This window comes from Microcaecilia unicolor, chromosome 12 (assembly GCF_901765095.1).
Source record: "Microcaecilia unicolor chromosome 12, aMicUni1.1, whole genome shotgun sequence".
In the NCBI taxonomy this organism is placed as follows: domain Eukaryota; kingdom Metazoa; phylum Chordata; class Amphibia; order Gymnophiona; family Siphonopidae; genus Microcaecilia; species Microcaecilia unicolor.
In genome coordinates this window covers 108,510,901-108,531,747 of record NC_044042.1, presented here as the reverse complement: position 1 = coordinate 108,531,747, position 20,847 = coordinate 108,510,901, and the positions used below count along the sequence as shown (strand labels likewise).

The window sequence follows — 20,847 nt, the reverse complement described above, 5'->3', positions numbered from 1 at the left end:
TCATAAGTCTTTTCGATCTTTCTCTGAGTTAGCAGAAAAATTCTCTCTACCATCTTCTGCTTATTTCAAATGGCTAGAGTTAACTCATTGTAGTGCTGCCTCTCCTGTTTTTTTCCCAATTGTCACCTCAACAGCCTTCTCTCTATAGCACTGCTCAGTTACTACTTATAGAAGGTCACACTGCATCAAAGATATACAAAATGTTAACAAAATCATAAGTACGTACATAAGTAATGCCATACTGGGAAAAGACCAAGGGTCCATCGAGCCCAGCATCTTGTCCACGACAGCGGCCAATCCAGGCCAAGGGCACCTGGCAAGCTTCCCAATATACAAACATTCTATACATGTTATTCCTGGGATTTTGGATTTTTCCAAGTCCATTTAGTAGTGGTTTATGGACTTGTCCGATTTGTTTTAAATTTACGACACTGTAGTTTAATCGCATGCCCCCTAGTCCTAGTATTTTTGGAAAGCGTGAACAGACGCTTCACATCCACCTGTTCCACTCCACTCATTATTTTATATACCTCTATCATGTCTCCCCTCAGCCGTCTCTTCTCCAATTTTAATCTGGTGCTTCAGAACAATTGGCAAACAGTTATGGGACAAGTTCTCGCTGAAGAACAATGGTCTTATTTTTGGTCAAAGATGTTGAAACCATTGTCCTCTGCTTCAATTCTCCAATCTATGTACTTTTTGTATCACAGAGTCAATTGCTACTACTTACTACTACTTAACATTTCTAAAGCGCTACTAGGGTTAGGCAGCGCTGTACAATTTAACATAGAAGGACAGTCCCTGCTCAGAGCTTACAATCTAAAAGGCAAGTGAACAGTCAGTCCGATAGGGGCAGTCAAATTGGGGCAGTCTGGATTCACTGAATGGTAAGAGTTAGCTGCCGAACGCAGCATTGAAGAGGTGGGCTTTAAGCAAAGACTTGAAGATGGGCAGGGAGGGGGCTTGGCATAAGGGCTCAGGAAGGTTGTTCCAGGCATAGGGTGAGGCGAGGCAGAATGAGCGGAGCCTGGAGTTGGCGGTGGTGGAGAAGGGTACAGAGAGGAGGGATTTGTCCTGTGAATGGAGGTTTCGGGCGAGAACATAAGGGGAGATGAGGGTAGAAAGGTAGTGAGGGGCAGCAGACTAAGTGCATTTGTAGGTAAGAAGGACACCTCGTAAATTAGCAAGCACTAATCTTCTCCCTTCAGATAAATGTTGGCATTGTTCTCAAAAAAACAGGAACTCTACTTTATATGCTATATGAATGTGATCACATGTTCAAATTCTGGCAAACAGTATTATACAAAGGATCTTGTCATTAGATTGCGCTTTATCATCTTCGATAGTCATTTTCAAATCATGCTCATAGCAATTAAATCTCACAACTTTACAAGCAAAATTATTGGCTATTTTACTTACTGTTGCTCAAAAGCACATTCTACTCAATTGGAAATCTGCTCATCTGCTTAATCTTCACTTCTGGTGGAATTCAGTTCTGCAGTATCAAAAATTGGAATTTTCTATAGCAGAGAAGCAACATCCAATTCTCTACAAAAAGAAAATTTGGGATCCCTTGGAACAGAATTTAAAATCTCCCTAAGACATGTAGTCCACCAAATGTTGAATGACATACTTAAAATATTATTATTCTGTTTTTTTTCTTTTTCTCCTTTTGAATTTCATATTTGTGTTATTTTCTGTTGTTTTTCCAAAAAACTCAATAAAATATATTGCAAAAAAAAAAAAAATAGAGACTTTAAAGTGCGGCTTTGCTTTCCTCATGGTGCATATGATTTGGAATTGAATAGAAAGCCGTTTGAATCCTAAACAACTTTGGGGCCAATATACAACACGATTAAACTAGGCAGGAGAAACTCCTACTTAGATCAATAGCACTGACAGGTCAGGACATAATCTTCCTTGGCACCAGCTGCTTGGGTAGTCTCAGGGGCCGATTCAGAAGTTATCTGAGTACTGCTGCCTGGATAACTAACCAGGCAGGTAGAACCACACACAAAGCACTTTGCTATGCCCTGGTTAGTTATCCAGGCACTGGCGGCAGTGAATAGCAGTGGTAATGGATAACTTCAGGAGCCACTGAAGCTCCAGGTCAAATTCTGCTGCCGGGGCTCAGTTGTGATGTTTAGTTTTTGGTAGGAAATTAAACTGTACATAGTTGCCATCCTTTGTGTCGCAACCAGAATGAGACAGTTTATATAGTGTGACTGTGGGGGTGGAGGCAGTGCACTGATCTAATCAGGTGCTGTTCTCCATCAGATCCCTGTGTAGGTGTCATACTGAGGAGAGACTTTCCCACCCTTGCAGGTGTCTTCACAGTAAGGAGCTGACTTTTACTTCTAGTGAGAGAGTACCACAACTCAAAAGAAACCTGACTCATTTTACCAGAACTTGTAGCCTCTTAATATTCCAAACTGCCCCTCCTTCAGTGAAATGTCATGGTGTTCTCTGTTAAGATCCTGTTACACATGAGTAACTTTCTTTTTTTTTACTTCTAGGGGAACATTGACCTGCTCCTCCTTGGGTCATTCAGAGCAGCTGTCCTTTGATGGTTACCAGTATGTGGATTGTCGGAGTAACACAACAATTCCCCATTCTCTGCATCAGCTGCGATGACCTGGGCGGATGAAGTGGGACTCTGCTTTCAGCATCTGAAGGAATGGCAGAGGGGGGTGGGTGATTCTGGCTTTCCTGGAATGTAGCAGTTGGCTAAAGTACCTGACATTTCATTGTGTGGTAGTTTTGGCCAGCACTTTGTGGCTTTATATGCACCAAAGGAGGCTTTGGACATGCTGAGGAAGCCTCTAGGGCCAAACCTGCCTTCAAAAACTCATTCCTGCATCGTTCTGTTAGCTGCAGAGTTGATATGAAGACTGTACAGCCTCTTGCAATGCCTCCCTGACCTGGCTCACTTGGTTGCTCCTGGACCATTTAGAAGTTTCTGGCCTGTTCAGCACCCCCCATTCCCCGCCATTCCTCCAAAAATGGGTTATTGGGGGAGGGGGAAGAGTGGGGAAAAAAGTGAACAAGGTGCAAGGGTAAGAAATTTAGTTGCTGTGAAATTAGTCTGAATCTCAAGTCGGTACACTTACAACCTTGTATCAGAGCACACAAACATCTTAAGGTGAATGGTAGATAAGGGTGTCTTGATTTTATCATAATGCAGTCAGTCCATGTCTAAAAGCAATTAAAATGCTGATGGGCACTGTCATGCAGAGACCCACATGTGGAAGCTGTGATGCATATCTGGTTCTGGCAATGGGAAGTCCATTTCCAGAAAGATAGAAATTGTGTTCAGTATTTTATGTAAGATCTCTTATTTCAGCTAAGAGGGAGGGAGACATTAGTCTCTGTGATGGATTGACATTTGCATTAGTGTAATGTTAGGAAGGCAGCCATTTTATGAACTGTCGGTGGATCTGCTGAGCTGGACTTCACTAGCATTGCTACCAACCACTTTTTTTGTTTGCCTGACTCTACAGATTTAAGCAAGGAAGCAGTTTCTGTCTGTACAACTGTCATTTCCAGTGAGAAGGAATTCCTTGGATTGATGGTAAAATCTGGTGGTCAGGTCCCACCTGACCTTTTGTGTTTGTGTTACTTGTGTCTTAGCATGAAAGTATCAAGTCTGTGGGTGGCAGTTGTGACTTGTATAAATGTGATTGGTGCATAAAGGGGGAGGGGGGGAGGGATGTCAGTTCAGATTTAAATAACTTTCTTCCATAGCATATGAAACTTGCATGTCTCCTCCCAGGGGTGTAGCCAGACACCCAATTTTGGGTGGGCCTGGGCCCAAGATGGGTGGGCAGAAGAACCTCTCCCCGTCCTACAGGTGATTTGGTCTCTGCTTCTCTCGTCTGCATGCCATATGGTCTCTCAAACATCCCCCCTTTCCTGAATACCTTTTAAATAGCAGATTTTCACCAGTAGTGAGCAGCAACTAATACACACTGCTCATGTTGGCCCCACACCCTTCCCTCTGATGCAACTTCCTGTTTCCGCCTAGGCAGAAATACATCCGAGGGAAGGCTGTGGGGCCGGTGCGAGCAGTATGTATGTCACTGCTCACTGCAGGCGAAGATCTGCTACTTACAAGGTATGCAGGAGGGACAGTTGTTGGGAGTTTTTGGCTGGTGGGGCTTGGGGATCCCTGCCAGCCACATCATAGGTATGCTGCTACTGGGTGGGCCTGAACCCACCCTTGGCTACGCCACTGTCTCCTCCCCTTATGTTGTGGGATAAAACTCTCTGTACAAACCACTTGCATTTGCACTGACCTGCTCTGCTGTGTGATATTGCTGTGTTCTCGTAGCGCAAACTGAAGTGCTTATGAAGAGGACCTACTGTTTCATAAGCTACTCTGAAAACACCTGTCTTGGTACCTTGGCCCTCTGCTCCCCCTCCCCCCCCCCCCCCCCCCCCCCCAAAAAAAGAGGTATCTGAGCCGACATAGCATCATGGGTGGCCTGGGCCTGTCATTTTTGCTCCTAATTCCAAAGAAAGATCTGCTCTTATTTGTAAAATAAAACTTTTGAAGCAGAAATGCCGTTCAATCCCAAAGAGTCTTGTTGTATAGAAGAAAACATAACAGTGGATTAAAGAAGCTTTTGGCTATCGCTCTCCTTTTGACCGCTGGGATTATAGAATAAACATTAACAGATGGTAATGGCTTGGAAGTGTTTTCTGTTTTAGCATTAAAGGATCATTATTTTCTAGGCTGTTTGAACTGTAAGCTTTTGCTGCTTTTCCTGTATTATGGACCACAGCTGAACCTGGTTTTAAGTCTGCTGCCTTTGGAGAGGGGGTAACACCAGCTGGTTCAAATGTCACTATGTTCTGACTCTGGAGCAGATGTGCCTTTTGGTGACAGGAGCACCCAGAATTATGGCTCTCCTGTGGAGGCAGGAATAGGACAAAGCCCCTCTAGAAACTCGTATCTGCTCAAATGTTTAATAACTGGTCTAAAAGCAACTGTGGAAGCCTGATGCTAGATTAGTGGTTTTATCAGAGCTAATGATCTTGAGACTTCCTAAGAGTAATGTATTCCAAGTGTGTCAATTTTATAGAGGTTAGGGAAATTTAAAGTTGAGTTCCCACTGTCATGGCACTGAGAGAGGGAAGATGTGTTTCCTCCTCCAACCAGCCCTTCAGCCAGAGCCAGAAGGTTTCTGAGCCCAATAGAAAGCCTCATGGGGGCCAGATGAGGTTCTGCTTGGGTCAGGCATCCTGAAAGCTTTTCTCCTGGTGTATGCATAACACTGAACCCAAGCAAAGCCTGGTAGCTCTTCCTTCCCTACATATGCCCTACCCCCAAAACCAAAGACTTAAGTCTTCTGTCTGTGCCTACACTACGCCCAGGAGATGTGTTGTGGCCATTAAGGACTCTAGTGGAGGAATTTCTTTGTGAAAGAACTTGGCAAGGGTGCTCGCTACTGCATTAGCTAAGTGGTGCACACACATTCACTCTTCTAACAGTATATAGGATTTCTTCCTTTATGAATGTCAAAGAATTCTTGAGGGTGGGTATGAGATGAAGGTTTCAGGCTTGCTGTTGGTATTTTCATTGTCTTCAGAGGGTGAGATAACGTAGGTTAGGCATCAGCTGCTGAGGTCCAGCAGAGCTAAGTCCCTTCACCACTGCTGGTTGTACTGTACATTCTAGAATAATTAAAGAAAGCACCAGCCAATGTGTTACAACAATAGAAGGAGACTTACCACAATCCCATAATGCCACTATCGACCTTTTCTGAAGGCAGTGGCTAAGATATATTTCCTTATAGGTTTGAATAATTAAAGATCTGTGTGTGAACCTGGTCTTAGGCTGTTTTTCTGTCTTACCATTGCGTGAAGGTCTTGCCCTAAGATGCTGGTGAACTTTGCACAAGCAAGATTCTCCCCCCCCCCCCCCCCCCCCCATTCTTGTACCAGCCTCCAAAAGCTGTAGTGGGGCTGAAACCTGAGTGTGAACACAGATATCCTACGTGCCTTATCACTAGAGAGACTTTGGGTCAGTCTTGCTTTTTGAACTTGCTATCCTAGTGTACTGTTGCCCCAATGGGAAAAAAAAAATCAACATTTGGTAATCGACGAATACCAAAGTAGGTATACTGGAACGCTGAAACTGGTTCAAAGTCTTCCTCTAGAACAGGGGTTCTCAACAGAGTCCTTGAGCCACACCCAGCCATGTTTTCTGGATATCCACAATGACTATGCATGAGATAAGTTTGCATGCATTCCTTCTCTTGTATACAAATATCTCTTATGGATATCTTGAAAACTTGACTCACCTGTTATGTCCCGTGGACTAGGTAGAGAACCTCTGCTCCAGAAAGTGTGACTTACTCACTGAGTAAGCTCTAAGTACTGAACAGCCTAAATAGCAGGGGTTGTCAACCCTGTCCTGGGAATACACTGAGTCAATCTGGTTTTCAGGGTAGCCATGATGACTATGCATGAGTGAGGGATGCAGTCACTGCCTCCATTTGCAAACCAATCTGGTGAAAATCTGACTGACTGGGTTGAGAATTACTATGTTAAGGTGACGGCTCAGCTCTTTCAGTCTAGGGAGCAAGGTCCTAAGCTGGGCTTTGAACCCTTTCCTCATCATCTTGGGTTAACGTCTTCCTCCATCACCAGTTAGTTTCAGACTTATTTTCCTGTGCTAATTACCCTGTCTGAGTACTCAACATAGTTCTACTTTTTGAATCACACATGTGATGAGGATCAGCCTGCTAGAAGCCAGCTGGTGGACCAAGGCAACAGTGAGAAACACTTTTGAAAAAGACTGAATCCATTGCAGTGGTACTGAAAATTGCTCCCTGAGGGGGGTCTGTACTTACAGTGAACCTGTTTGGTATCTTTGCCGTGTAATCCTCCTGTTTCTCTGTACCTTTAGGTGCTTGTTTACCTCCATCATCTGAAAGGAGCAAGGGAACAGGACTTGATAACCCACCTGTCTGTGGCTTTTGCAACTACATTCAAAGCGGTTTACATACTCTAGACAGGTACTTATTTGTACCTGGGGCAACAGAGGGTTAAGTGACTTGTGCAGAGGGCACAAGGCGCTGCAAAGGGAATCAAACCCAGTTCCCCAAGATCGTCAGAAGGCGGGACTAAGGGAACGAACTCATCACGAAGCAAACAGGGAAGGCTAGAGACGGGCAGCAGGGCTATAAATAACGCGGCGCTTCAACGGCGAGTAATAAAAAAAAAAAAAGATGGAGGGGAGGATGGGGGTGACGGAGACTCGCTGGACATGGATGGGAGCGGGAGGGGAGGTAAGCATGGCCTGTGGTGGCGCCCTCCTGCCATGCTTACCTCGTTCACTGGAGCCGGCTCGTCCTGGAGAACAACCGGCTCGCAAGATCTTGCAAAATTTAACAACCGGCTCTGTGAGCCGGCTCCAGCACACCACTGGACCCCAGTCAAGGCTGCACCTAAAGTCAGGTGCCTTACTGTATTCTTAGGCTACACAAATGTGCCATGATCGAATTTTGAGCTGAGCGCCCTTTATTGAATTGACCTCTCTGTGTTTTCTTTTCCTATACATTTTTTTTTTGTAGCACAGTGGTTTTAACAATCCATTTATAAGGAATTATTAAACAATATTTTAGAAGCAGTATCTTTTTTTTTCTCTCTGATACTCCTTAGAGATGTTTTCCTAAAAATCACATTAAAAATTTAAATTTGGCATTAAAAAATTGAATGCGATTACTTACTGGAGTTGCAGCTCCAGAAGCCCCAACGGTCTCAATTCAATTGTTCTCAGCTGCCCCTCCTTCCTGAGTTGCAGCAGTAAGCAGCGCTTAATCTGTTTTCACTTCTGGTGTCCTCATTCACTGGAAGTGAAATTTAAGCTAAGAGCCCCATGCTGCTGTGACTTTGGAAGGAGCACAGTTCTGTTGCCGTCATCATCGCTGAACCCCCCCCAACAATGCTGCTGTTGGGTCCCTACATTTGAGAGGCGAATGTGGTACCCAGGGCAGAACTTGTGATCTTCAGTCACAATGACGGATCCTGTGCTGGATGAGGGTGGCTGGCTGGGACCCGAATATTGCTGTACCTGTGCCACCTTTTACTTTTATCTGTAAAGCCACTGAACTGAATGCAGCAAGAGGCCTGAACAATTCTGATCCTCTGCAGGATATAGAATTCTATCCAGTGTAGCTGCAAGTACTTCCGGGTTCAAGGCTGCCTCTTGTTCCTTGATAAAGAACAGGCTTAGGCCCTTTGCAGAAACCAACAATGGCAAATGTGGTCTAAAGAAGAGGGAACAACTATGAATATCCAAAAGTGCCTTTATTGGAGAAAGACCTGACTGGGCCAAGTTTTGACAAACTACTTGCATCAGGGGGTCATTAGATTCTTCAGTCATAAGCACAAATACAGAGCCATGAGTATGACGGACTCTTCCAAATGGTACAACAGGTTTAGCTGCTCCAAAGAAACAAACTGCCTGCATCAGGAGTCATCAAAGCATTAAACAGTTTGTTGAAATTACCTCGCGCCTTGACTACTGCAACCTACTCCTCACCGGCCTCCCACTTAGCCATCTATCCCCCCTTCAATCTGTCCAGAACTCTGCTACACGTCTTATATTCCGCCAGAACCGATCTACTCATATCACCCCTCTCCTCAGGTTACTTCACTGGCTTCCAATCAGATACCGCATTCAGTTCAAGCTTCTCCTTCTTACCTACAAATGCACTCAGCCCCTCACTACCTCTCTACCCTCATCTCCCCTTACGTTCCCACCCGAAACCTCCGTTCACAGGACAAATCTCTCCTCTCTGTACCCTTCTCCACCACCGCCAACTCCAGGCTCCGCTCATTCTGCCTCACCTCACCCTATGCCTGGAACAACCTTCCTGAGCCCTTACGCCAAGCCCCCTCCCTGCCCATCTTCAAGTCTTTGCTCAAAGCCCACCTCTTCAATGCTGCCTTCGGCACCTAACTCTCACCTCTCAGGAAATCCAGACTGCCCCAATTTGACTACCCCTATCGGACTGACTGTTCACTTGTCCTTTAGATTGTAAGCTCTTTGAGCAGGGACTGTCCTTTATGTTAAATTATACAGCGCTGTGTAACCCTAGTAGCGCTTTAGAAATGTTAAATAGTAGTAGTAGTAGTAGCAGCAAGTCAGGTCTTTCTCCATTAAAGGCACTGCTGTAGTTGTTCCCTCCTTTTCAGCCCACCTTTGCTGTTGTTGATTCCTGCCTGCATTCAGTTTTGGCGGCTGTGGTGCTTGGCTGTCCAGCTTGCTCCTTGTGTGTTTCTAAACAGATTCCAAACAAGTGCAAGTTCATTCACACCAGAGGCAGTCAGACCATTGGGACAATAGGGCAGTGCCTGGGGACCCATCTAGTTTAATCACTGTTGAGAGGTGGTTAGGGGCCCATGACCCTTATTGGCTGGGGCTGGATCACTGTCAGTCCGCCTCTGATTCGTGCTAATATTTTAAACTATATTGCTGTGAAACCAAGACTTCTTTTAAAGAAAAGAACATAAAATGCAAGTTGAATATGTATAATAAGTAGCCATTTCCACTAAATAGAATACCCTAGAAAAAAAGATTGTTTTGTAGGTTCTGAATTTAATAATGTGTGACTGAGGGCTTCATAAACTTAGTTTATTTTTGGTTAGGTGGGTGAGGGAGACACAATCGTGACACATTCATCTATGTCTGATCTACATCAAGAGAGGAAACTTGACACCATCTTCCTTAATGGAGTACCCAGAGCCATTAGAGCAGGGTCCAAGTATAATTTAGAGAAAATACAGGTCCCAACTTAGCCAAGACATTAGCACAAATGGCTCTTTAATTTGGGTGAATTTCCTTTTCTTATTATTCTTACCTCTGATGGTCTTTCAAAGGACCTGGAATTGGTTGTATTTTGAATTTTTAACAATGAATTTTAAATAACTATGCACTGTACCCGCTTGGCCCCCTCCCCCAAGGAACTACAGCATTAAGATCAGACCTTGGCTAGAAAATGCATACCTGGCTGAAGTTGGGTTGGGTCCTTGGCTGTCTCTGTTTTGTCGACAGGTTGAAGAACCTGGGCCTGTTTTACCTGCTGATGAAAAACAAACAAAGAGTCAGTCTTATTGTTTGTGTAGGGCACGCAGTGTGCTATCAGGCTGGCCACATAGCCAGGAAAAGACTTAAGGTAGGTAAACTCCCCATGAGGCCTACAAAAGATCTGAAAAGACAAAATGGATGCAGAAGCGTGTGGGAACCCACAGGGCCACTGAGAGACAAAGCTGGGCCTGGACAACCAATCTTCTGGGCCCTGCTGTTGCCCCCCTCCCGCAGCAGCAAATGAGAGTGTTCTGCTATACGCCAGGCCCCCTCCCTGCCCATCTTCAAATCATTGCTCAAAGCCCACCTCTTCAATGTCGCCTTCGGCACCTAACCACTATACCTCTACTCAGTAAATCTAGACTACCCCAACTTGACATTTCGTCATTTAGATTGTAAGCTCCTTTGAGCAGGGACCGTCGTCCTTTGTTAATTTGTACAGCACTGCGTATCCCTAGTAGCGCTCTAGAAATGTTAAGTAGTAGTAGTAGTAGTGCTAGCTTTAGGTCCTTCTTCCTGCCATGTCCCACCTCCTGTGAAGTAAGTTCTTTTTCCCGTATAGGCAGGATGCGGCAAGAAAAAGGCAGAGCAGTCTCTTTTGATTGCTGGCACTGGGCCCTCCTTGCCCCCATCCCCCCCGGCAGTCCTGGGAACCCAGGTAAAGATAATGGTTGCAGATATACTGAAGAGAATTTCCCAGTTTGGGTCTATGGGCACATTGCCTCATTCATTGGACATGATTAGGAATTCTTTATTGTTTTCACATTGATGCAGACTTTTATACATTGTACTTTACAACAACATGCTGTAATGAGATTGAGAAACAGTCACACAAAGGAGCGAGTGTATGGTGATGATATGATGACCAGGAAGTCAAAACTGAAAACTGAGCTAGACCTTTATCATTAAGTAACCAGATACAGAGCAGAGCCCGAAAGGTATTGGTTATCAGCTGTGATGGACTCTGCTTTGTGTGATGAAATACTGTCTGTGGCCGTCAGTCACGTGAAGAGCAGCCGAGCATTTCTGTTGCAGATAAGGGATCGCATTTCTTGCTGTGATCTCTAGTGCTGCAAGTGGAACTTCTCTTGTACACCAGATGACCACCGAAGGGAATTAATGATACAAAAGCAACCGCTCGGATAGGGACCAATGGCTTTATTTGTTTTAATTTAAAATTTTCATTCTTACTTTCCTTTATGATTGATAGCATTCCTTTAATGTACTGTCTTTTAAATTATAAATTGTTTTGAATGTTCCCTTGTCTAGCACTACAGTGGTGGAAATAAGTATTTGATCCCTTGCTGATTTTGTAAGTTTGCCCACTGACAAAGACATGAGCAGCCCATAATTGAAGGGTAGGTTATTGGTAACAGTGAGAGATAGCACATCACAAATTAAATCCGGAAAATCACATTGTGGAAAGTATATGAATTTATTTGCATTCTGCAGAGGGAAATAAGTATTTAATCCCTCTGGCAAACAAGACCTAATACTTGGTGGCAAAACCCTTGTTGGCAAGCACAGCGGTCAGACGTCTTCTGTAGTTGATGATGAGGTTTGCACACATGTCAGGAGGAATTTTGGTCCACTCCTCTTTGCAGATCATCTCTAAATCATTAAGAGTTCTGGGCTGTCGCTTGGCAACTCGCAGCTTCAGCTCCCTCCATAAGTTTTCAATGGGATTAAGGTCTGGTGACTGGCTAGGCCACTCCATGACCCTAATGTGCTTCTTCCTGAGCCACTCCTTTGTTGCCTTGGCTGTATGTTTTGGGTCATTGTCGTGCTGGAAGACCCAGCCACGACCCATTTTTAAGGCCCTGGCGGAGGGAAGGAGGTTGTCACTCAGAATTGTACGGTACATGGCCCCATCCATTCTCCCATTGATGCGGTGAAGTAGTCCTGTGCCCTTAGCAGAGAAACACCCCCAAAACATAACATTTCCACCTCCATGCTTGACAGTGGGGACGGTGTTCTTTGGGTCATTTCTCTTCCTCCAAACATGGCGAGTTGAGTTCATGCCAAAGAGCTCAATTTTTGTCTCATCTGACCACAGCACCTTCTCCCAATCACTCTCGGCATCATCCAGGTGTTCACTGGCAAACTTCAGACGGGCCGTCACATGTGCCTTCCGGAGCAGGGGGACCTTGCGGGCACTGCAGGATTGCAATCCGTTATGTCGTAATGTGTTACCAATGGTTTTCGTGGTGACAGTGGTCCCAGCTGCCTTGAGATCATTGACAAGTTCCCCCCTTGTAGTTGTAGGCTGATTTCTAACCTTCCTCATGATCAAGGATACCCCACGAGGTGAGATTTTGCGTGGAGCCCCAGATCTTTGTCGATTGACAGTCATTTTGTACTTCTTCCATTTTCTTACTATGGCACCAACAGTTGTCTCCTTCTCGCCCAGCGTCTTACTGATGGTTTTGTAGCCCATTCCAGCCTTGTGCAGGTGTATGATCTTGTCCCTGACATCCTTAGACAGCTCCTTGCTCTTGGCCATTTTGTAGAGGTTAGAGTCTGACTGATTCACTGAGTCTGTGGACAGGTGTCTTTCATACAGGTGACCATTGCCGACAGCTGTCTGTCATGCAGGTAACGAGTTGATTTGGAGCATCTACCTGGTCTGTAGGGGCCAGATCTCTTACTGGTTGGTGGGGGATCAAATACTTATTTCCCTCTGCAGAATGCAAATAAATTCATATACTTTCCACAATGTGATTTTCCGGATTTAATTTGTGATGTGCTATCTCTCACTGTTACCAATAACCTACCCTTCAATTATGGGCTGCTCATGTCTTTGTCAGTGGGCAAACTTACAAAATCAGCAAGGGATCAAATACTTATTTCCACCACTGTATATCAAGCACTGTGTAACCAATACCAATGCATCTTAATCTAATCTAATATGAACATTTATATTCTGCTTAAGCAGTTGGGGCTGAAGGTGGATAACGATACGAGAGATTGGGCTAGAGTCCCCAAAAAAGATATATTTCTTTCCAGAGAGATAAAACGGCATGGTTACACGCTGCCATCTTCTGGAGAGTGTTTTGATAGAAAGATGTATAACCATTTTGCTGATTTTTCATTTATGTTTTTGTTACATTTGTACCCCGCGCTTTCCCACTCATGGCAGGCTCAATGCTGCTTACATGGGGCAATGGAGGGTTAAGTGACTTGCCCAGAGTCACAAGGAGCTGCCTGTGCCTCAGTTCCCCAGGACCAAAGTCCACCACCCTAACCACTAGGCCACTCCCTGTGCTTTTCCCAAGAGGTTTTTCTACATTTTTGGTAGCGAAGAGTTTTATGCACACCGCCTGGCCCCTGACAGACCCTTATGTGGGCGAAACATGACCTGGGCCAGGCATTGTTTTGGTTTGTGCTTCATCAATAAAGATTTCTTTGCATTTCCTATTGATCTGCCCTGTTCTTTCTTGGGACTACCTTAGGTGCAGTCATACTTCTTGCAAACGAGTCCAGAGTAATTACTCACAGAGGGTCCTTTTACTAAACCACAGCAAAAAGTGGCCTGCAGTAGTGTGGGTGTGTGTTTTTGGCACGTGCCGGGCCAGTTTTTACCGGGTCTGGGGGGAAAAAGGACTTTTTATTCAGTGGGCTGGGAAAAGGGCCTGCGGTAAAATTGAAACCAGCGTGAGCCATTTTATGGCCTGAGCCCTTAAAGCCGCCCATTGATCTAGTGGTAAGGGCTTATGTGCTACATGTCAGCATGCGTGAACTGCCAATTAATGCTGGAAATGCCGCTCGCAGTAGAAAATTAAAAAATAATTTGTCCCGGTGGTGTGGGCATGTGCTAGCCTGGCAGTCTCGTTTTGGCGTGCACTGCATGCACGTAGAGCCTACCGTGCCTTTGTAAAAGGGCCCCACAGTGGTTTTCTCTTATTGTATTTACGCCTACAAGGCCAAGAAAAATACAGATTTTTTTTTCTATTGTATTGGGTGCCACAAGCTTGATAGAAAAGAATTTCTAAGCACACCTCGATATTTTGCCTATTATGAACTTCAGAGGGAAGCTCTCTGTGGCACGATGCAAGTACTATGGCGAGAGTTAGCAGTAAATTTGAAACCGAGATCATGCCCTGGCTTAGGAGTGAGGTTTATTATCATGGTACGCACAAAGCTAAAATATATATAACACCCTCATCCTCCCCGTCTCATCTGCCCGCAACCTCGGAGTCATCTTTGACTCCTCCCTCTCCTTCTCTGCCCATATCCAGCAGACAGCCAAGACCTGTCGTTTCTTTCTCTATAACATCAGCAAAATTCGCACCTTCCTCTCTGAGCACACCACCTGAACTCTCATCCACTCTCTCATCACCTCTCGCCTTGACTACTGCAACCTACTCCTCACTGGCCTCCCACTTTGCCACCTATCCCCCCTTCAATCCGTTCAGAACTCTGCTGCCCGTCTTATCTTCCGCCTAGACCAATATACTCATATCACCCCTCTCCTCAAGACACTTCACTGGCTTCCGATCAGGTACCGCATACAGTTCAAGCTTCTCCTACTAACCTATAAATGCACTCAATCTGCAGCCCCTCATTACCTCTCTACCCTCATCTCCCCTTACGCTCCTACCCTCCACTCACAGGACAAATCCCTCCTCTCAGTACCCTTCTCCACCACCGCCAACTCCAGGCTCCGCCCTTTCTGCCTCGCCTCACCCTATGCTTGGAATAAACTCCCTGAGCCCATACGCCAAGCCCCCTCCCTGCCCATCTTCAAATCCTTGCTCAAAGCCCACCTCTTCAATGTCACTTTCGGCACCTAACCACTGTACCTCTATCCAGGAAATCTAGACTGCCCCCAATTTGATTGACTGCACTTTTTTGTCCTTTAGATTGTAAGCTCCTTTGAGCAGGGTCTGTCCTTGTTACTACTAAACATTTCTAAAGCGTTACTAGGGTTACGCAGCGCTGTACAATTTAACATGTAAAGACAGTCCCTGCTCAAAGAGCTTACAATCTAAAAGACAAATGTACAGTTAATCGGATAGGTCAGACAGATTGGGGCAACCTATATATTCGAAAGGTTAGGTTCCGAATGCAGCATTGAAGAGGTGAGCTTAAGCAAGGATTTGAAGATGGGTAGGGAGGGGGCTTGTTAGATTGTACAGCGCTGGGTAACCCTGGTAGCGCTTTAGAAATAGTAGCAGTAGTAGTATATGGTGTCCGGAATAAGAACACAAAAATGTCCCACTGCAGCAGAAACCTCTGCCTGAAATTCGAGACATTTCTGAGTAATTTATTTTTCAGTTCAGCTCCTAAATTAAAGAAATGCCAGAAGTTATTGAGCCAACAGGTCAGTGGCATCGAAGACTTTGTGAATGTTTCAAGGGTGAAGGAAGACACTTTGAACACAAATTAAACTAGGGAAGACTCCCCCCCCCCCCCCATACTAATATACTTACAAAGGTCATACTAAGGAGGTCTTTTACCAAACTGCGGCAAAAGTGGCCTTAGCGTGTGCTTTAGGCAATAAACATTTGCTATACTGGGACAGACCGAAGGTCCATCAAGCCCAGTATCCTGTTTCCAACACTGGCAAATCCATGTTACAAATACCTGGCAAGATCCCAAAACAGTACAATAGATTTTATGTTGCTTATCCTAGAAATAAGCAGTGGATTTTCCCCAAGTCTCTCTTAATAATGGCTTATGGACTTTTCTTTTAGGAAGCTATCCAAACCTTTTTTAAACCCTGCTAAGCTAACTGCTTTTACTGGCAATGAATTCCAGGTGCTAAGGCCATTTTTACTGCGTGGATAAAACAGCCTCTTTTCTATTTATGTTAATTAATGGCCACATGCTAATTTTTCCATTAGCACATGGCTATAACATGCGGGGCCCTACTGCCACCTATTTTCTAGGCGGTTTTTGTGCTACTCGTGCACCAATCTGTTAGCGCATGGCAATATAGTTGCCTACTCCCCGACCCAGTACTAAAAAATAAAATCTACTTTTTAGCGCATGGGAAGCATGCGCCGATGCCAAAATTAGCGTAGGAAGCCTAATCGCACCCCACAGGAAGCCATTTTAAGCTGCAGTCAGCACGTGGTAGTGCTAACAGCTGCTTAGCAAAAGGACCCCATAGTGTTCAAACAATTGCAAAGTATTTTGAAACTATGTAAGGGGTCCCTTGTTTCTCCAGACACCATATAATTGGAGACATCGCCTTTGTGGGAAACACATAACAGAAGGAGAAATTTAGGGCCAAATCCTCAAAATAAGTCTGAGCTCCTAAATTTGTGTCCTATTTTCAGTGCTTTTTTTCTGGGTCCGGGAACTCACCTGCCCGCTCCCTGCTGTTTGCACCCGGCCGTGATCCCTGCCTTGTAAAACTGTTCTTATTTTACCGAAGTCGCGAACCGGCAGCCTAAAGACTGAAGAAAGCAAACAGCAGGCAGGCTCACCTCCTTCCTTGCATTGCGTCACTTCGTTTCCCTGCATTCTCAGCATGTCCCGCCCTCCTCTGATGTCATTTCCTTTCCTCAAGGGCAGGACGCGCTGAGAATGCAGGGAAACGAAGCGACGCAATGCAACGAGGTGAGCCTGCCTGCTGTTTGCTTTCTTCAGTCTTCAGGCTGCCGGTTCGCGACTTCGGTAAAAAAGAAAAAAGTTTTGTAAGGCAGGGAACACAGCCAGGAGCAAACGGAAGGGAGCGGGCAGAGGAGGGTGGGCAAGTGGGGCTGGGGTTTGAATGATCTTGGGGGCAGGTGGAGGCTGGGGCGAGTCACTGGACATGGAAGGGAGGGGAGGATAGGGGGCAAAAGAGAATTGCTGGACATGGATGGGAGGGAGGAGAATCATTCTGGACATGGATTGGATGGGATGGCAGGGCAGGGGAGAGCGGAGACTGGAGAATTGCTGGATATGGATGGGAGGGGAAGGCGGAGAATGGAGAATTGCTGGACGGGGAAGGCAGGGAAGAGAGAATTGCTGGACTTGGATAGGAGGAGAGGGCAGGGGAGAGAGGAGAATCACTGGACATGGGAGGGGAGAGCAGGGGAGAGAGGAGACATGCTGGACATGGGTGGAGGGGAAGGAAGATAGGAAGGAGATGCCCATGGATGGGATGGCAGGGGAGGAAGGAGAAATGCTGGAAATGGATGGAGAGGAGAGCAGAGCAGGAGATACAGGAGAATTGCTGGACATGGATGGATGGAGGGGTTGGCGTGGAGAGGAGAAATGCTGGACATGGAAGAAGGAAGGAGGAAAGTAAAGAAATAAATGGAAAGGAAGCCCTGGAAACGGAGTTAAGAGAGCAGATAGAGAGCAGCAGAATCAGACACTTGGACCAGTATGGATAGAAAACAGTCACCAGACAACAAAGGTAGAAAAAATCATTTTAGTGTTTGGAATTTGTCCAATTTGAGAATTTACATCTGCTGTCTTATTTCGCACTGGGTATACTGGAGCTGTAACATCTTACAGAAATGATTTATAATGAAAAAAAATTGCAAGTTATTGTTTTTCTCCTATACTAGTATATTTTCAATGATGTCTGTTTATATGCGCCATGGCTGGTATAAGGGGTGTGGCTAATGTGGGTGTGGCTATCAGGGGTGGAGCCATATGTGGTGACCCCACCCATAATGAGTACCAGCACCCTTTTTTCTACAAAAAAAGCACTGCCTATTTTTAGTCAAACTTAAGAGGTAAACAAACCAAATAGGAGAACCATTCTAAAAGTGAACATACCAAAAAAATATACATAGTGGATAAGTCATATTATAAATATACTCCAGAATGTGAAACATGCAATGGCATACCAAGGGGTGGGGGCGGTCCGCCCCGGGTGCACGCCGCTGGGGGGGTGCCGCGGCGCGCGCCTGTTGCCCTGTCTCAGTCCAAGAAAGTTCACAATTCGCATGTGTTCACTGCTCCCTCTGAGTCTGCCCCGGAACAGGTTACTTCCTGTTCCGGGGCAGACTCAGAGGGGGCAGTGAACACATGCGAATTGCGAACTCGGAGACAGGGCAACAGGCGTGCGCCGCAGCACCCCCCCCAGTGGCGTGCACCGGGGAGGGGTGTCATTTCGCCGGTGGGGGGGGGGGGGGGTCGCATCGGCGATCCGCCCCGGGTGTCAGCTAGGGTCGGAACGCCACTGGAAACATGCGATATAAACACACAGTTCATAGCGTTTCCTGAAGATAATTTTGCTTGATATCATTATATTTTTTGAAAATTTTCCTTTGATTGTCCAAAAAGGAGAAAAAAAAAAAGACCTCAGTTGGCTGTGACTGTCTTATCTGACTGAAATGGCAGGTAAACCTGCAGTCAGACATTTTGTAATACATAAACAGCTCACAGTTCTCTATCATTGGTCTTAAAAATTCTCCAAAGACATTTTTGATTCAAAATATAAACGTAAAGCTTCTTGGATCTTCTGGACAGAAACGCATATGTACTGTGTGTATAAGAGATCACTTAATTTACAGCAGGAGCAGTCCCAACAGGGACCCGTTTCACCAAATAGGCTTCTTCGGGGGAATAAGCTCGCTGCCAGCTTTTCATGCTTGCCATCCTCTCTCAGCTGTAGGTATCTGACTGCAGGTTTACCTGCTGTTTCAGTCAGGCTGATAATGAGAATCCCATGTTTTTAACAGACTGATACTGATATGAATGTTCTAGAGGACAGTGATAATGGAGATGCTTCAATGAATGAAATTTAAGTTTCAACAGTAAGCAGGTTTGTATCCTACTGAAACACTTGGCTAGCATCCAATGAACACTACTCAACAAAGATAAGTGTAATAGTGCATATTGGATAGCGTGGTATGCTCCAGTAGTGATCTACGTACAGAAGACTTATTTCTTTAAAATGATAATATATTTTTTGAGCACAGAAAAAACTTTTTTTAGATCTGTGGCAACAGGGGTTTTTTTTGCCTATGATGAAGAGAAGACCACTGTGTCTGCTTAAGCTCAGTGAGAGTAATTTTTGATCTCAGAGCTCTTTGAGGCTTTTCCCCTGTAAATAGAGTCATTTTTCATTTTGTGGAGTTTTTGATTGTTCTGGATATTGTTGATTCCATGGAAAATGTTCTCCTTGTTTTATCAGAGCCTGATCCGAAACCCTGTGCATTGGCCTTTTCTGAAGATTTAAGTGGCTTTTGTGTGGTGTAGACACCAAGAAAACAGTAATTTGAGCAATTTTTATCACATAACTTTGCCATTAAATAATATTGACTAGTCATCATTGAATTTTATTTTCCTTTTTATTTATTTTCATAAGTATTGTAGTTTGGAATATGTAATTCTGTTACCAAAATTTGTATTAACTTAATCAATTTAATGAGAAAATAATACCCTCAAATTTCATTTAGCCTTTGACCAACAGAGTTTTGATATCAAAATCTAAGTAACAAAATTGGAGAACTTTTCATTTTTCTGAAGTCCCCTAAATTATGTTATTAACTACAGGTAATTCCGTTACGCCCAGTAATTATTTCAACTAGTTATAGTTGAAAATTTATACAAACTTATTTTACTTATAGGTATTACCGTTGTTTGATCTAGATATGCACTGTATCAAAGAGCAAATTTTTAAAATCTTGTGCTTAGTGTGTGAAGATCTGAAACCAAAGTGGGTCTTGATCAATTAGATATCATACATAAATTTAATAAGTTGATGAGATGCTGGCAATAGGGCGAAAACTAAGATGGTTGATTGGGATCAAGGCCTAATTTTTTTTTTTAAACAATGCTACTTTAGCTTGAGGGATAAACTCCTAATCTAAAAAAATTATTGATCAACAGTGTAAGACACATGATTACCCAGAATGGAGGATTAGGCATCAAATATGCAGGACAACTGTCGAGAAGAGAAGAGGAAGAAGTTATCTTTGGACTAAAGTTACATAGTAACATAGTAGATGACGGCAGAAAAAGACCTGCACGGTCCATCCAGTCTGCCCAACAAGATAAACTCATATGTGCTAGTTTTTTGTGTATACCGTACCTTGATTTGTACCTGTCTTTTTCAGGGCACAGACCGTATAAGTCCGCCCAGCACTATCCCCGCCTCCCAACCACCAGCCCCGCCTCCCACCACCGGCTCTGGCACAGACCGTATAAGTCCGCCCAGTACTATCCCCACCTCCCAACCACCAGCCCCGCCTCCCACCACCGGCTCTGGCACAGACCGTATAAGTCTACCCAGTACTATCCCCACCTCCCAACCACCAGCCCCGCCTCCCACCACCGGCTCTGGCACAGACCGTATAAGTCTACCCAGCACTATCCCCGCCTCCCAACCACCAGCCCTGGCACAGACCGTATAAGTCTGCCCAGCACTAGCCCCGCCTCCCAACCGTCTCTGCCACCCATTCAAGGCTAAGCTCCTGAGGATTCCCTTCCTTCTGAACAGGATTCCTTTATGTTTATCCGACGCATGTTTGAATTCCGTTACCATTTTCCTCTCCACCACCTCCCGCGGGAGGGCATTCCAAGCATCCACCACCCTCTCCGTGAAAAAATACTTCCAGACATTTTTCTTGAGTCTGCCCCCCTTCAATCTCATTTCATGTCCTCTCGTACTACCGCCTTCGCATCTCCTGAAAAGGTTCGTTTGCGGATTAATACCTTTCAAATATTTGAACGTCTGTATCATATCACCTCTGTTTCTCCTTTCCTCCAGGGTATACATGTCCAGGTCAGCAAGTCTCTCCTCATACGTCTTGTAACGCAAATCCCATACCATCCTCGTAGCTTTTCTTTGCACC

At 45.0% G+C, this 20,847-nt stretch overlaps 1 protein-coding gene across 1 annotated transcript in view; it reads left to right on the top strand.

Annotated features, from left to right (window-relative positions):
• LOC115481350 (transmembrane protein 106A-like) overlaps positions 1–3,767 on the top strand; it is a 42,347-nt gene extending 38,580 nt beyond the window's left edge. The window contains exon 8 of the mRNA XM_030220417.1: positions 2,517–3,767. Within this exon, the coding sequence (XP_030076277.1) occupies positions 2,517–2,634 (118 nt within the window). The 3' untranslated portion in view covers positions 2,635–3,767. The remainder of the gene's footprint in view (positions 1–2,516) is intronic.
• The last annotated feature ends 17,080 nt before the right edge of the window (positions 3,768–20,847 follow it).